The 14,953-nt window shown below is 40.5% G+C and overlaps 3 protein-coding genes and 1 long non-coding RNA gene across 4 annotated transcripts; 3 read left to right on the forward strand and 1 right to left on the reverse strand.

Moving 5' to 3' along the window:
- Positions 1 to 843: 843 nt before the first annotated feature.
- LOC121182965 (cytochrome P450 2J6-like) lies at positions 844 to 4,059 on the forward strand. The gene is made up of 9 exons (XM_041039668.1): positions 844 to 1,135; positions 1,261 to 1,423; positions 1,754 to 1,903; positions 1,983 to 2,143; positions 2,386 to 2,562; positions 2,768 to 2,909; positions 3,168 to 3,355; positions 3,439 to 3,580; positions 3,849 to 4,059. The coding sequence occupies exons 1-9, from the start codon at positions 932 to 934 to the stop codon at positions 4,022 to 4,024; spliced, it is 1,503 nt and encodes a 500-aa protein (XP_040895602.1). The 5' UTR covers positions 844 to 931; the 3' UTR covers positions 4,025 to 4,059.
- Positions 1,619 to 6,257, reverse strand: LOC121182968. The gene is made up of 3 exons (XR_005894179.1): positions 6,133 to 6,257; positions 5,224 to 5,310; positions 1,619 to 4,005 (listed from the first exon to the last, which is right to left on the reverse strand). It is a non-coding gene; the product is annotated as an uncharacterized LOC121182968 (long non-coding RNA).
- On the forward strand, positions 5,871 to 10,007 carry LOC121182966 (cytochrome P450 2J6-like). The gene is made up of 9 exons (XM_041039669.1): positions 5,871 to 6,074; positions 6,168 to 6,330; positions 7,146 to 7,295; positions 7,375 to 7,535; positions 7,778 to 7,954; positions 8,629 to 8,770; positions 9,038 to 9,225; positions 9,310 to 9,451; positions 9,805 to 10,007. The coding sequence occupies exons 1-9, from the start codon at positions 5,871 to 5,873 to the stop codon at positions 9,978 to 9,980; spliced, it is 1,503 nt and encodes a 500-aa protein (XP_040895603.1). The 3' UTR covers positions 9,981 to 10,007.
- A 573-nt stretch (positions 10,008 to 10,580) lies between these two features.
- LOC121182964 (cytochrome P450 2J6-like) lies at positions 10,581 to 14,898 on the forward strand. Its single transcript, XM_041039667.1, has 9 exons — positions 10,581 to 10,891; positions 11,732 to 11,894; positions 12,118 to 12,267; positions 12,372 to 12,532; positions 12,701 to 12,877; positions 13,228 to 13,372; positions 13,511 to 13,698; positions 13,789 to 13,930; positions 14,264 to 14,898. The coding sequence occupies exons 1-9, from the start codon at positions 10,682 to 10,684 to the stop codon at positions 14,437 to 14,439; spliced, it is 1,512 nt and encodes a 503-aa protein (XP_040895601.1). The 5' UTR covers positions 10,581 to 10,681; the 3' UTR covers positions 14,440 to 14,898.
- The last annotated feature ends 55 nt before the right edge of the window (positions 14,899 to 14,953 follow it).

The following is a 14,953-nucleotide window of genomic DNA, read 5'->3' on the forward strand; positions in this document are numbered from 1 at the left end:
GCGACCTCTGCTTCCGCGGGGTTCATTTATACATTTAAAGAAAATACACTTTTGACCAAATATTTTTTGGCTCAGACCTGAAGCTATTAAACTGACAATTATCGCTCCATATTTATTTTCCTGTCCATGGGCAGGATAATAAGTCTCGGTAATTTGTTGACATTAGTTTTCATTTCCATTTACCCTTCCACTCACACAGTAGCAGTTTTACCCATTAAAAGTTGCTGATCTCTTGGTTGTTTTTTAAATCACTTTTAAGCGAAAAATATGTTTTACTTTGAAGTCAGAATCATCTACTTCCCCTTTGCCTAAATTATGAAATTCTATACTGCCACCATGTGTTGATAAGTAGCATTACACCAGCAGCATAGGTCTGCTTTGGTGTCCTTTTGACAACCAGCTGTGCCTCAGCAGGCAGGGCAGGTCATCCTCGAATCAAACGAGGATGACCTGCCCTGCCTGCTGAGCAGGTCATCCTCGAATCAAACGATGGGTGGTTCACATGTGAAAGTCTCGTTGGGCAAAGATATGATTCAAGGTCGACAAGGTCGAAATCTCATTCTCATATAGAGAAAAACATTTCCAGTAGACAGTAGGCGTTGGTAAACCTTATTAGTTGTTTTTGATGTGGAGAAAATACATTAAGTTTTGGAATCAGGTAATTTTAGGAATCAGGCTATTTTTTCCTTATATCTCATAAGATTACACTTTATTCACACCATCCAAAAAGAAATCTAGATTTTAGGGTCACTGATTAACAGTTGTTGATATCAGATTCACATGTATAAAGAGGTCAGAGTCCACTACAACTAGTAGAACAAATATAAGCAAGTTTCTCCCTCACAGGAGACAGAAGGGTGATTCTATCTCATAGGAGGGGAAGGCAAGGACAACATAGTTAGTTAGTCAGGTTTGAGTTCATGCTTGCAGAATGGATTCAATACTTTCTATGATTGGATCCTATATTGACTGGGATTTCAAAAGTCTGTTGCTATTCATGGCAGTTTTCATCCTCACTGCAGACTATGTAAAGAACCGTCGGCCAGCCAGTTTCCCTCCAGGACCGTGGGCATTTCCTATTGTGGGCAACATATTCACTGTGGACCACAGCAGAGGCCACGAGAGCCTGACTCAGGTAGACTGACCAATGTCAAAAATGTACCGTTAAAAATGCAACATGTCAGCTGATAGGATTCATCTTTCTGTTATAAAGTTTATCAGTCATCATGCTTCTGACTTGTCTCTCAAATCTCCTCACAGTTAAAGGAGAAATTTGGAGATGTGTACAGTCTGCGAATGGGTCAATCTTGGATGGTGGTGTTGAACGGCTTTGAGATTCTGAAAGAAGCTCTGGTAACACAGGGAGACACACTGGCAGATCGCCCATTTCTCCCTCTGCAAGAGGACATATCCCATGGACTAGGTGAGAGGGCACAACATATACACACAGTTGGAAGACTTGTGTCTTCACTGTCTTCAGCTCACAGCCTTTGAGAGCTCTGTGACTGCTCACACAGGAAAGGAAGTGAATACATTTAATGATACACTGCTTGTTTTCCCCCAGTCTGTGTTACAGTTTGTCTTAGCTTTTTTAAATGGACTTTTCTTAACATTGTCGTCGGACTGTTGTATTCTTAAGGTACAGACACACTTTGCTTACAAAATAATGTCTTACATATTTTTATGTTTTTAGCTGTTGTCAAAGTGCTAAAAACAAAGAGTCTGGTTCTTAATTCTGTGCATTTACCATCAGGTATAATTTTCAGTAATGGGAACATCTGGAAGCAACAAAGGCGTTTTGCACTCTCAACACTCAGATATTTTGGATTTGGAAAGAAGTCACTTGAACCTGTTATCCTGGATGAATTTACACATTGTGCAAAAGACTTCAGAGACAATAAAGGTAAATCGTTGACGCACAGTGACATGTTTATAATGAACAAATGCAGAATTTACATACAATTTCCTGTTCAATGGCAAAGGTAAACCATTCAATCCACACCTCATCATCAACAACGCCGTCTCCAACATCATCTGCTCCCTGGTTTTTGGTCATCGCTTCGAGTACAGCAATGAGAAGTTCATGAAATTGATGAAGTTGTTTGATAAAGGTCTTCAGATTGAAGGCTCCATTTGGGCACAGGTATTGGAATTTAAATCTACTGCTCAATACTTCTCTGTACTGTTGTTGTGCAACACATTCCTTATTGTGAAGCAGTTTATCATGCCAGTGGCTCTATTCAGACAAAGGAATGTCATATTTAATACACACACAGCTCATGTGTAAGAGGTACAAGAGCCACTGGGTAAATCAATATTAATTGTCACAAACAGAAACACTTTCAATGAAATGTGTTATAAGTATGTTCTTATTCCACTCTGCAGCTCTACAACTCCTTCCCTCTGCTGATGAGACGTTTGCCAGGGCCACATCAGACAGTTCAGCACATCTGGAATGATGTAATGGACTTCATAAAAGTAGAGATTAAAGAGCACAAACAGAACTGGGATCCCTCAGACCAGAGAGACTACATCGACTGTTTCCTGAAAGAGATTCAGAAGGTGACAGGCACTAGATACATATACTGTGTTTCTTGGGAAGATAATAAACATGATCAGATGGTTAGACTGTTCAATCCAGATTAGCTTTTCTAAATAAAAGTTTAGAATTGAATGTAATTTTGAATTTCTGCAACAGCACTGAAATCAAGTTGATGTGAGTTATATTGCAGCATGTTTTAACACATATATTTAAATGTATACCCAGAACAAGGGACAGGCAGATAGCACTTTTGATGAGGAAGGCCTCGTTGCGAGTGTCCTGGATCTATTTGTGGCTGGCTCTGAGACCACATCCACCACCCTGCGCTGGGCTTTCCTCTACATGGCGAAGTACCCTGAGATCCAAGGTAAGAGCACTGATGCTTTACTCTTATTCAGTAATGTGCACATGGATGATAATAAACAAATCTGTTGGAGGGAATTTTGCAGGTGTAGACAACACCAGTGTCTCCAGTTCACAGCCATTAGCTGCATGTAACACATCATGTGACTACTACTACCCCATACTGACATACATACTGTATTGGGCAAACATCTACCTGTAGAAAATACAATATATCCTCTTTGTTACTGGTTCAAATGTCAGTTTCCCTCTTGTTGCACAGAAAAGGTCCAGGCTGAGATAGACAGAGTGATTGGACAGTCCAGACAGCCGTCCATGGATGACCGTGCAAACCTGCCCTACACTGACGCTGTCATCCACGAGGTCCAGAGGATTGCCAACATAGTCCCCCTCAGCGTGCCTCATGTCATCACCAGAGACATCCAGCTGGGAGGCTACACAGTCCCAAAGGTAATTAGTCATGTTAATGTAGTAAAAGAAAAATGCAGATTTTATGTCACATGTCATGTTGTGTATTTCTGAAATCTCACCAGGGTGTTACAATAATTCCCAATTTGACCTCGGTGCTGTTTGACAAGAATGAGTGGGAGACGCCCAACACCTTTAACCCTGGACACTTTCTAAACAATGAGGGCAAGTTTGTGAAGCGAGCTGCTTTCATCCCTTTCTCTGCTGGTGAGCAGCAACTCTATCACTTGTTCTATTACTGACTTTATTCTGTCCCAGCATATTCAGGGACAGGCTTGACTAATGACCTTGGTCACCTTCTGGCCTTTCCACTAGCTAGGACAAAGTTTCTAATGGTGACCCAAAGAATTAGCACATCTATGTCCTATAAAGGCCTCATGAGAATGACCAACACTGTTGTCATTAATTAGTTTCACCTCTGAACTAACAGAGGACAGAGATTTTCAGTTAGATTCAGTTTGTTTTCCTGCCTCAGGTAAACGGGTGTGTCTCGGGGAGAACCTGGCCAGGATGGAGCTTTTCCTCTTCTTCACCTCCTTCATGCAGCACTTCACCTTCTCCATGCCTGCTGGGGTGAAGCCCATGATGGACTACCGTTCTGGCCTCACTCTGGCACCGTGTCCATATGAAATCTGTGCAACATCACGCTAATGTTTGCATTAAAAAAATGCATTAAAAAGCAATAACCCCTTTTCCTCATTTTTATCACTTATGATTATATAATGTTTTAGGGTTTCAAGAACATATCAAACTGATATTTGGCTTTAATTGTAGACAAAATGTGATCCACTGCTGATATTTCTTCGGAAAGCAAAACTGTGTAAAGTTAGGAAGTTACCTTCCTAAGTGGGCTATGAGACCTCTGTTTTTAGACTACTTTAGCTCCTGTGAAAGTAAAATGTGTCATTCGTTTAAAAAAAAAATGTGTATGGTGTTATATTTTGCATGTCTAACACATGCCCCAGAGGGAGTAGGAAGTCCAATATTAGAAAGAAATATTCATGATATGTGCACCTAATATTTCGTAAGTTCAATGTTAACGTTTGATTTATGTACTTAAACTGACAAAACTGATTTTTAACAATCAAATTCTATGAAGTAGGCCAAAGATTAAAGCTGCTGTTATATAAAAACCCTGTAACTCACCTGGGTAAATAGTCTGTAAATAAAACATTTAATGTTATGCACATAACTGTTACATAATATAACTACTCAGTAATGGTCATCTGGACATACTTTTAAGAACGCATACAAAAGAAAAGCTTTCCCGGTGAACTCACAAAGCAGCTGGAGTCAGTCTGTGAACAAGCTTGTCTCTGACTTGTTCTCCTTAAAGAGATATGAGTGTTTCACCAGACAGTGACGATGACCCTTTGCCCACTTTCAGTGATATTATAGGCCAGGAAACAGTCAGTCATGGCTCAGCCATGAACCCTACTCTTTATCAATGAGCTGAGAGGTGTTTTTATTACCTCTGTCATAAGAAATCGTTAACACAGCAACTTTCGTCCAGGCCCATGGGCTTTTCTTCTTGTGGGGAACATGCTCTCCCGTGACTTTAACAATGTCCATAGGGAAATGACAAAGTCAGGATTCAGATAATGCGTACGTTTATCTTCAGATGAGATGAATATCTTAATAGTTATTCAACTGCAAGGGATCACTCAGATTTTTTTTTACTTCAGTAGAGGTACCAATATAGGTATGTAAAAATTCTCTATTACAAGTCCTGTACACTCTCCTTCATTACAAAACTACTCAAAATGGCCCTTGGGATTGATATTGTTATATGTTCACATATTAAATCATTAATACTTTTCAAGTTACTAACAGTTTTACTGAGACCTTACCATTGTTTCTACCTGTCAGATTCACAGGTTGCCTCTCGTCAGGATCCACACCAGTCACCAGCTACGCGGAGGATTCACTCTCTCTGCCTGTTGGTTAGATCAGCCCTGGTCAGTCATGCAGACCTGGCTCTTTACAACCACCAGAATGCCAAGCTCATGACAGAAACTCTCAAACCATTTTAGTTACAACAAACCATCTGGTTTGAACCTTAGCAGTCTTTGTCTCTGTGCCTGCATTTGGATCCAGAAGGAAAAGACTTTAACATTAACATGCCAGATATGATTCTCATACTCGTGTACAGAAAAATAGTTGTTTTGGATGTGGAGAAAATAATACACAATGAACATTAAGGTTTGAAATCAGGTCATTTTAATTTGGATATTTTTTTTCTATACGTCATAAGATCACACTTTACTTCATTCACACCATTCAACAAATGTTATTCCATACATTAATTATTTTAGGGTCACTGATTAACAGTTGTTCAGATCAGATCCACATGCATAAAGAGATCAGAGTCCACTACAACTAGTAGAACAAACAATAGCAAGCTTCTCCCTCACAGGAGACAGAAGGGTGATTCTGTCTCATAGGAGGGGAAGGCAAGGACAACACAGTTAGTCAGGTTTTAGTCCATGCTTGCAGAATGGATTCAATACTTTCTATGATTGGATCCTATATTGACTGGGATTTCAAAAGTCTGTTGCTCTTCATGGCAGTTTTCATCCTCACTGCAGACTATGTAAAGAACCGTCAGCAGGCCAGTTTCCCTCCAGGGCCGTGGGCATTTCCTATTGTGGGCAACATACTCACTGTGGACCACAGCAGGGCCCATGAAAGTCTGACTCAGGTAGACTGACTAATGTCAAAAATGTACCTTTAAAAATGCTATAAGGTTTATCAGTCACCTTGCCTCTGACTTGTCTCTCAAACCTCCTCACAGTTAAGGGAGAAATATGGAGATGTGTACAGTCTGCGGATGGGCCAGACTTGGATGGTGGTGTTGAACAGCTTGGAGATTCTGAAAGAAGCTCTGGTAACGCAGGGAGACAGCTCGGCAGATCGCCCATATCTCCCTCTGACAGAGGACACACTGCACGGACTGGGTGAGAGGGCACAACATACACACAGACACCAAACTTGTGTACTCACTGTCCTCAGTTCACAGCCTTTGTGACCCATGTAACTACTCACACAGGAAAAGTAAGTGAATACAGTCACAATTCATTGCTTGTTTCCCCCCAGTCACTGTTACAATTTGTTTTGGCTTCCTTCACAGCTCTTACACACAACCTCTTGGCTGTGTGTAAGAGCTGTGTGCACCCTACTTGTAATTCCATCTGACTGGCTGATAGGATTGTTGCTACCCTTGTTGCACTAGGTTAACACCACTGTTGCACTACTCTTTTCAGTGTCCATGTATCATTCCCAGTTTTCACCATTAGCATTACGTTATCATGGCAAGCTAACGTTAGCTAACATTTAAAGACTTTCAGCTTGCTGGGCTATGCAGATGAGTAGTAATCACAACCAGTGAAAAGAAATACACAGGTTAACTCTAGATTACCTGTAGGAAGGTCCTTGTTGTTACCAAATGTTTTAAAAGTTTACATCTATCTGTTATTACCCTCGAGCAGACTTTCCTGCTCCGACTACCAATCCGGAAGTGGCAGGTTCTAAAGGCGTTAGTAGAGAGGGGGACCCGGATTGTACCATGTACAAGCTAATCTAGAGGGGTGTTTCTGTTGGTAATGTGAAAATGCAGCTAAATAACCTTTCGATCAGATATTTCTGTCAGGATAGATGCAGTTAACATTTACATGACTGCACTTTGCACCTGACTGACCAGGTGAAGACTTTTTAATCTATACCTCTTTCTTTCACTAGTGGGCCAATTCCTACACTGTGTATTTCCCATCAGGTATAGTTTTCAGTAGTGGGAACATCTGGAAGCAACAAAGGCGTTTTGCACTCTCAACCCTCAAATATTTTGGATTTGGAAAGAAGTCACTTGAACCTGACATCCTGGATGAATTTACACATTGTTCAAAAGACTTCCAAGCCAATAAAGGTAAATCGTTGACACACAGTGACATGTTTATAATAAATAAATGCAGAATTTACATAAAATTTCCTGTTCAATGGCAAAGGTAAACCATTCAATCCACACCTCATCATCAACAAAGCCGTCTCCAACATCATCTGCTCCCTGGTTTTTGGTCATCGCTTCGAGTACAGCAATGAAAAGTTCATGAAATTGATGAAGTTGTTTGACAGAATTCTTCAGATTGAAGGCTCCATTTGGGCACAGGTATTGGAATTTAAATCTACTGCTCAATACCTCTCTGTACTGTTGTTGTGCAACACATTCCTTATTGTGAAGCAGTTTATCATGCCAGTGGCTCTATTCAGGCAAAGGAATGTCATATTTAATACACACACAACTCATGTGTAAGAGGTACAAGAGCCACTGGGTAAATCAATATTAACTGTCACAAATAGAAACACTTTCAATGAAATGTGTTATAAGCATGCTCTTATTCCACTCTGCAGCTCTACAACTCCTTCCCTCTGCTGATGAGACGTTTGCCAGGGCCACATCAGACAGTTCAGCACATCTGGAATGATGTAATGGACTTCATAAAAGTAGAGCTTAAAGAGCACAAACAGAACTGGGATCCCTCAGACCAGAGAGACTACATCGACTGTTTCCTGAAAGAGATTCAGAAGGTGACAGGCACTAGATACATATACTGTGTTTCTTGTGAAGATGACATACACCACAACTATCTACTGTTAGTTTGTTGTACTGGCATGACCTTTCATTGTGGGACCACTCCTGACTAGTATGTGGTGAAAAGTGCAAAGACCAGATGTGTATTATTGCCATGGCCTCTGCCTTACAGCGCTATCTTTAAAGCTCTTATCTCCAACAGGATACACCCCTTTTTTACTCAACAAAACAAACAGTACTGGACGGGACAATATTTCCACAGCTGTCCAGTACAGATTAAAAACATTTTTACTTTTAATAAAAGTTAAATTCAGAGGTACCATCATAAAAGATTTTGAATGTCTACAGTTACAGTAACATCTAGTTGATTTGCATCAGACAGTTCAGCACATCTGGAATGTTGTAATGGACTTCATAAGAGTAGAGCTTAAAGAGCACAAACAGAACTTGGATCCCTCGGACCAAAGAGACTACATCAGTGTTTCCTGAAATTCAGAAGGTGACTGGCATGTACTGTGTTTCTTGGGAAGAAGGCATATACCTACCTACCTTTTTTTACCCTAAATAAAAGTTCACTTCAAAGTTACCATCATAAAAGGTTTTGAAAGTCTGCAGTGATGTGAGTTATATTGCAGCATGTTTTAACACATGTATTTGAATGTATTCCCAGAACAAGGAACAGGCAGATAGCACTTTTGATGAGGACAACCTAGTTGTGAGTGTCCTGGATCTATTTGTGGCTGGCTCAGAGACCACATCCACCACCCTGCGCTGGGCTTTCCTCTACATGGTGAAGTACCCTGAGATCCAAGGTAAGAGCACTGACCGAGCCAATGGTCCTTGTTCTTGCTCTGTACAAAGTAGAAAATCAACACCAGTGTTTCCAGTTCACATCCATTAACCTCATGTTATACATCATGTAACTACTAATACCCCATGCTAACATACATACTGTATTGGGCAATCACCAGTGTCTTTAAGTTGGAATGAACAACTCTGTGCAACAAACATCAACGTGTAGAAAATACTGTGTCCTCTTTGTTACTGGTTTAAATGTCAGTTTCCCTCCTGTTGCACAGAAAAGGTCCAGGCTGAGATAGACAGAGTGATTGGACAGTCCAGACAGCCATCCATGGATGACCGTGCAAACCTGCCCTACACTGATGCTGTTATCCACGAGGTCCAGAGGATTGCCAACATAGTCCCCCTCAGCGTGCCTCATGTCATCACCAGAGACATCCAGCTGGGAGGCTACACAGTCCCAAAGGTAATTAGTCATGTTAGTGTAGTAAAAAAAAAAATGCAGATTTTATGTCACATTTCATGTTGTGTATTTCTGAAATCTCACCAGGGTGTTACAATAATTCCCAATTTGACCTCGGTGCTGTTTGACAAGAACGAGTGGGAGACGCCCAACACCTTTAACCCTGGACACTTTCTAAATGATGAGGGCAAGTTTGTGAAGCGAGCTGCTTTCATCCCTTTCTCTGCTGGTGAGGAGCAACTCTACTACTGACTTTATTCAGTTATTCAGGAACCTGGAGTCTGTCCCAGCATATATGGACTGGTATGGACTGAGGCCTGGGATTATAACTGGGCCCCTCCTGTGATGAGTGTCACTGATCACTACACTGACATGCTGACTGATGGTTTTTTTTTCATTGTTCTGGTTTTGCAGTGACAGTAATCTGTTTTCCTTATAAGGTATTCTCATGGCATTCCAGGAGGAGTTGAAAAGATGATGAGTGAGATGTGTTGATCATTATTTCTGCCCTACTAGTTGACGCTAGCAGGGCCTAATGTTTTTTTTTTTTTCAGTTAGACTCAGTTTGTTTTCCTGCCTCAGGTAAACGGGTGTGTCTCGGGGAGAACCTGGCCAGGATGGAGCTTTTCCTCTTCTTCACCTCCTTCATGCAGCACTTCACCTTCTCCATGCCTGCTGGGGTGAAGCCCATGATGGACTACCGTTCTGGCATCACTCTGGCACCGCATCCATATGAAATTTGTGCAACATCACGCTAACATGTTGACATTAAAAAAATACAACAAAAAGCAATAACCCTCATTTTTCCTCATTTTCATCACTCATGATTATATAATGTTTTAGGGTTTACTTACTCACTAGGTTACTTAGGCTTTTTCTGTCTTACTTGTTTAATATTTTCAGTGATTTAATAATCACAGAGCCGACACACATAGACTGACAACCACACATGCACACAGTCACACCTAGGGGCAATGTAGAGTAGCCAATTAACCTAATGTGCATGTTTTTGGGATTGTGGGAGGAAGCCAGAGTACCCAGAAAAATCCCACACAGGCACAGGGAGAACTCCACACAGAAGAGTCCAGACCGGGATTCAAACCTGGAACCCTCTTGCTGTGAGGTGACAGTGCAACCATTGCACCACCATACCGTCCCAAAAAAAACTTTCCTCATGAACTCAAAAACAACTGGAGTCAATATGTGAACAAGCTTGTCTCCCTTTTTGGAGATACAAGTGTTTGACCGGACAGTGACAATGACCCTCTGCCCACATTCAGTGATTTTGTAGGTCAGGAAACAGCCAATCACAGCTCAGCCATCAACCCTACTCTTTGTCACTGAGCTGAGAGGTTTATGTGTTTTTATTACCTCTGTGATATGCTCCAGAGGCAAATATAAAGCTAGAGTGCCAACACTGTAGATTTCCCAGTAGATCAAGAGGCAGCAAGTTGTGAAGATGGATCTACTCTCTGGTGTGTCTGCTTCCTCTGTGTGGCTGTGGCTGGACAGCCGCAGTCTGCTCATTTTCACTCTGGTCTTCTTGGTTGTAGCAGAGTATTTAAGGAACCGTCGGCCCAGCAGCTTTCCTCCAGGACCCTGGGCATTTCCTCTTGTGGGGAATATGTTCTCCATTAACTTCAACAATGTCCATAGAGAAATGACAAAGGTAGGATTCAGATAACGTGTACATTTGTCTTCAGATGAGATGAATATCTCAATAGTTCTTAAAACTCTTAGGGGCAAGAACCACTCATATCTTTTATGCCAATAAAGGTACCAATACAGCAATGTAAAAAGAATCTATTACATCTAACCAATACCTGCAGTCAAAAAGTAAAAAGTAAACATATATTATGTGTTACATTATTAAATTGCTAATACTCATGTATCCATGTGCGTAAGCAGCATTTTACTGCTGTGGCTTCTAAAGGTGAAGCTTGTCTCACAGTAACAAATTTACAGGGGTTTAGAGGACTGGGCCCCCTCCAAAGGGTTACACAATCAATTAGGGAGTGTTTGTGAGATAACAGAGGAGATAAATAATGAGATGGCAGAGATGACAAATAGCTGTGCTACACAAATTTGGGTTTAGATTTTTGGACTTTCTTCTGATATTTTGGTGAAATGTTGAGATAATCTCTTTGGGTCTAAAAAAGTAATTGAATTGAATAGACACTGCTTACGTTGTAACAAGCCAAATCTTGTTACTTTCCACCACTGAACTTTTCACCAAGTCCAACACAACCAGTAATCCCATGCTGGAATAAAGCTAGATTTTATGGGAAAAACACAGGGTGTCACAAGGAATTTTATTTTAAATATTGACTGATGATACTTATATAGTCAGGTGACTTTCAAGCTTTCAGATTAACAGTTGTCAAATCCAAATTTCCAATGGAAAAAAAAGTAATACAAAATGTAAGTCATTTGACTCTTACAGCAACTTTAACCAGCAATTTTAACTACTTTCTCACTGTTTATTTCATCTGTGTTCTTCTTGTGGCAGTTAGCAGAGACATATGGGAATGTGTTCAGCCTTAAAATGGGCCCCTCTTGGATGGTAGTGTTGAATGGCATTAGCACTCTACAAGAAGGTCTACTCACCAAAGGAGACATCCTTGTTGACCGCCCAATACTTCCACTCCATGCTGACGTACTCCCCAAACTAGGTAAAGACTTATTTCTAACCTTATAGCCTAAAAACATATTTCCGTCACCAGGGCTGCAATAGTGCATAGATAGTTCCTACTGTTGGTGTAATAAAAATAGTGACACACAATATTTTTGTTGAAGTAGAAGTAAAGTCATTTTAAGGGATGAAGTCTTTCATATCAAAGGTTCTTTTTCTATATCCAAACTCTTTTTTTTTCTCAAACTCATTTTTCTCTTCAGGCATTATTTTTACCAATGGTCATATGTGGAAAAAGCAAAGGCGATTCGCCCTCTTCACTCTCAAATATTTTGGACTTGGGAAGAAATCCCTGGAATCTTCCATACTGGATGAAATCACTCACATGTCCAGAGAAATTGATAATCATAAAGGTAAAGAATCAGATGCACAAATCCCCACTGAAATGTTGAGATGCAGTGAACTGAAGTCAAATATGTAAACGCCTGATGGGTTTGACATGTGATCACCTCTCCAGGCAGACCCTTCAATCCACACATCACCATCAATAATGCTGTCTCCAACATCATCTCCACACTGGTTTTTGGTCATCGCTTCAACTACGGTGATCAGAGGTTTATAAAATTTTTGAAGTTGTTTGACAGAGCGGCCCAAATAGAAGGCTCCATTTGGTCACAGGTACTGCTTTTGAAAGCTAAACTATTAATGAAAGCTTTTTGATTTGTAGTGTTTGTGGATTCATTAGTTCTTTTGATGTTCCAGATTGCAAATATTAAGTGTTGCATCTAGAAACAGATGTGTTCTTGCTAGTAGTCTCATTTTCAGCCTTCTCATTGATATTGACAGCTGTACAATTCATTTCCCATGGTGATGAGGCGTTTGCCGGGGCCGCACCACACTGTTCAGAAGATTTATGGTGAATTCATAGAGTTCATGAAAGCTGAAATCAGTGAGCACAAGAAGGACTGGGACCCTTCTGAGCCCAGGGACTTCATCGACTATTATTTGAGTGAGATTCAGAAGGTGGGTAGAGTAACACAAGCAAATAAATATTCTGCTTTTCTTTGTCTTATATGACAGTAAACCAAATATCTTTGGGTTTTTCATTGTTGGTTGGACAAAGTAAACTATTTTTTGGCTTTAGGAAATTGTGATGGGCATTTTTAAGTATTTTATGACATTTTATAGACTAGATTTTTAATTGAGTAATGGAGAAAATACCTAGAAAATTAGTTGGCAGTGAAAACAATCCTTTGTTATTTACCACATGTACTTCTTGTAGTCAGGTTTTACATGTATGTTTTACATTTAAATTTCAAAAACATCAAATTTAGCAGTATTCCAATGTGTATTTTGGAAATGTTCACCATTAGAACACAAAGGAAACACTGGATGATGGCTTTCATGAGGAGAACCTGGTGATGTGTTCGTTTGATCTCTTTGGGGCTGGCACAGAGACCACATCTACCACCCTGCGCTGGGGTTTGCTCTACATGGCAAAGTACACTGAGATTCAGGGTAGGAGCTAACAAATGTGGACAAGAAGTCACTTGCAGTTTGCTGAAACAATTGCCCACCTGAATTACACTTACTGAGCCCCACTGTTACTGTTAGAGGCTAATTTATTGTTCCCTTCTCTGTTGTGATGTTGTACAGAAAAGGTTCAGGCTGAGATAGACCGAGTGATTGGACAGTCCAGACAGCCATCCATGGACGACCGTGCAAACATGCCCTACACTGACGCTGTCATCCATGAGATTCAGAGGATGGGAAACATAGTTCCTCTCAGTCTGCCTCACATCACAAGCAGAGACCTCGAGCTGGGAGGCTACACAATCCCAAAGGTGATTTCTTATACTGTGTTTTGCCTTGTCCCATGACATATACTGTACACTTGCTCTTCAGTAAACTCTGTCATCCCAATCCATTTTCAGGGTGTTACTGTAATTCCCAATTTGACATCAGCGCTGTTCGACAAGAAGGAGTGGGAGACACCCAACACCTTTAACCCGGGACACTTTTTAAATAAGGAGGGCAAGTTTCTGAAGCGAGCTGCTTTCATCCCTTTCTCTGCTGGAAAGTACCATTTCACATTTTAATGTCATGGATGAGATTGTACAGATTACAGGACAGATCATTTTAATACCCTCTGCATTTTGTTTTGCTGTTATTTCAGAAAATAATTAATTAGCTTTTTTAAATATCACCTGATGAGTATTAAGTTGAAATGTTCCACTTGCTTAAGCATTTTGTGTTAATTTAACAAACATCCCTATTTGGCTCTACTGTAGTGAAGCTACTCCTCAAGACAGAGATGTAGCATACTTGTTCAGAAGATAAATTGTATTATAAAATATAATTTTTTGGTTTATGTATGTTAAATTGCACTGCATCATATTTTTGCTACAGGTAAGCGGGTGTGTCTTGGGGAGAACTTGGCCAGGATGGAGCTCTTCCTGTTCTTCACCTCTCTCATGCAGCGCTTCACCTTCTCAATGCCTCCCGGGAAGGAGGTTGTGCTAAAGCCCCGTGTTAGCATCACTCTTTCGCCCATCCCCTATGAAATTTGCGCCACACAACGTTAAATGTGATACACCCCCTCAAGCTTTCATTTTCCAGTGGTATTTCAGAATATCAATTGTAATATATAAAGCATTATCGTAAAGCTCTTACTATACATTACAATTAGTGAAGTGTCACAATTCTATTTGTGGCCTAGTGCACATTTTAAAGCTGCAGTTATAAACATTTTGGCCACTTGGGGGCAGAAGATGTCAGCAACTAGCTGAGGGACGCACAGCTTGACATAGTATCACCTTAGACTATTGTCCAATGTAAAGTCTCCCTTTAGGGCTGTTTTTGATTCATCTTCAGTCTAAATCATCATCATCATCATCATAATAATCTGAGTAGTTTTAAAGTAATAACACAAAAAGGAAGAAAGGAAATGTTGCCTTACTGCGTTGGCACAGAGATACCTGGAGGTAGAGCTGTATATTGATATGCTTCATCCAATTTTATTAACAGTGCTTTTCACTTTGTCATAAAAACATGTTCACCTTTAAAACTGTGGGAGTACGTTTGCCAACATCTAGCGTC

The sequence above is a fragment of the Toxotes jaculatrix genome, chromosome 6 (assembly GCF_017976425.1).
Source record: "Toxotes jaculatrix isolate fToxJac2 chromosome 6, fToxJac2.pri, whole genome shotgun sequence".
NCBI lineage: Eukaryota > Metazoa > Chordata > Actinopteri > Toxotidae > Toxotes > Toxotes jaculatrix.

Excerpts from the sequence above, each read along its gene's own strand:
- LOC121182966 (XM_041039669.1), top strand. The coding sequence starts at position 5,871 with ATGGATTCAATACTTTCTATGATTGGATCCTATATTGACTGGGATTTC. Across the intron at positions 7,536-7,777 it reads AAGGCTCCATTTGGGCACAG|CTCTACAACTCCTTCCCTCT; the intron begins GTATTGGAATTT and ends TCCACTCTGCAG. Across the intron at positions 8,771-9,037 it reads GAAGTACCCTGAGATCCAAG|AAAAGGTCCAGGCTGAGATA; the intron begins GTAAGAGCACTG and ends CCTGTTGCACAG.
- LOC121182964 (XM_041039667.1), top strand. The coding sequence starts at position 10,682 with ATGGATCTACTCTCTGGTGTGTCTGCTTCCTCTGTGTGGCTGTGGCTG. Across the intron at positions 11,895-12,117 it reads TGACGTACTCCCCAAACTAG|GCATTATTTTTACCAATGGT; the intron begins GTAAAGACTTAT and ends TTTTCTCTTCAG. Across the intron at positions 12,878-13,227 it reads ATTTGAGTGAGATTCAGAAG|AACACAAAGGAAACACTGGA; the intron begins GTGGGTAGAGTA and ends GTTCACCATTAG.
- LOC121182965 (XM_041039668.1), top strand. The coding sequence starts at position 932 with ATGGATTCAATACTTTCTATGATTGGATCCTATATTGACTGGGATTTC. Across the intron at positions 1,424-1,753 it reads GGACATATCCCATGGACTAG|GTATAATTTTCAGTAATGGG; the intron begins GTGAGAGGGCAC and ends ATTTACCATCAG. Across the intron at positions 2,144-2,385 it reads AAGGCTCCATTTGGGCACAG|CTCTACAACTCCTTCCCTCT; the intron begins GTATTGGAATTT and ends TCCACTCTGCAG.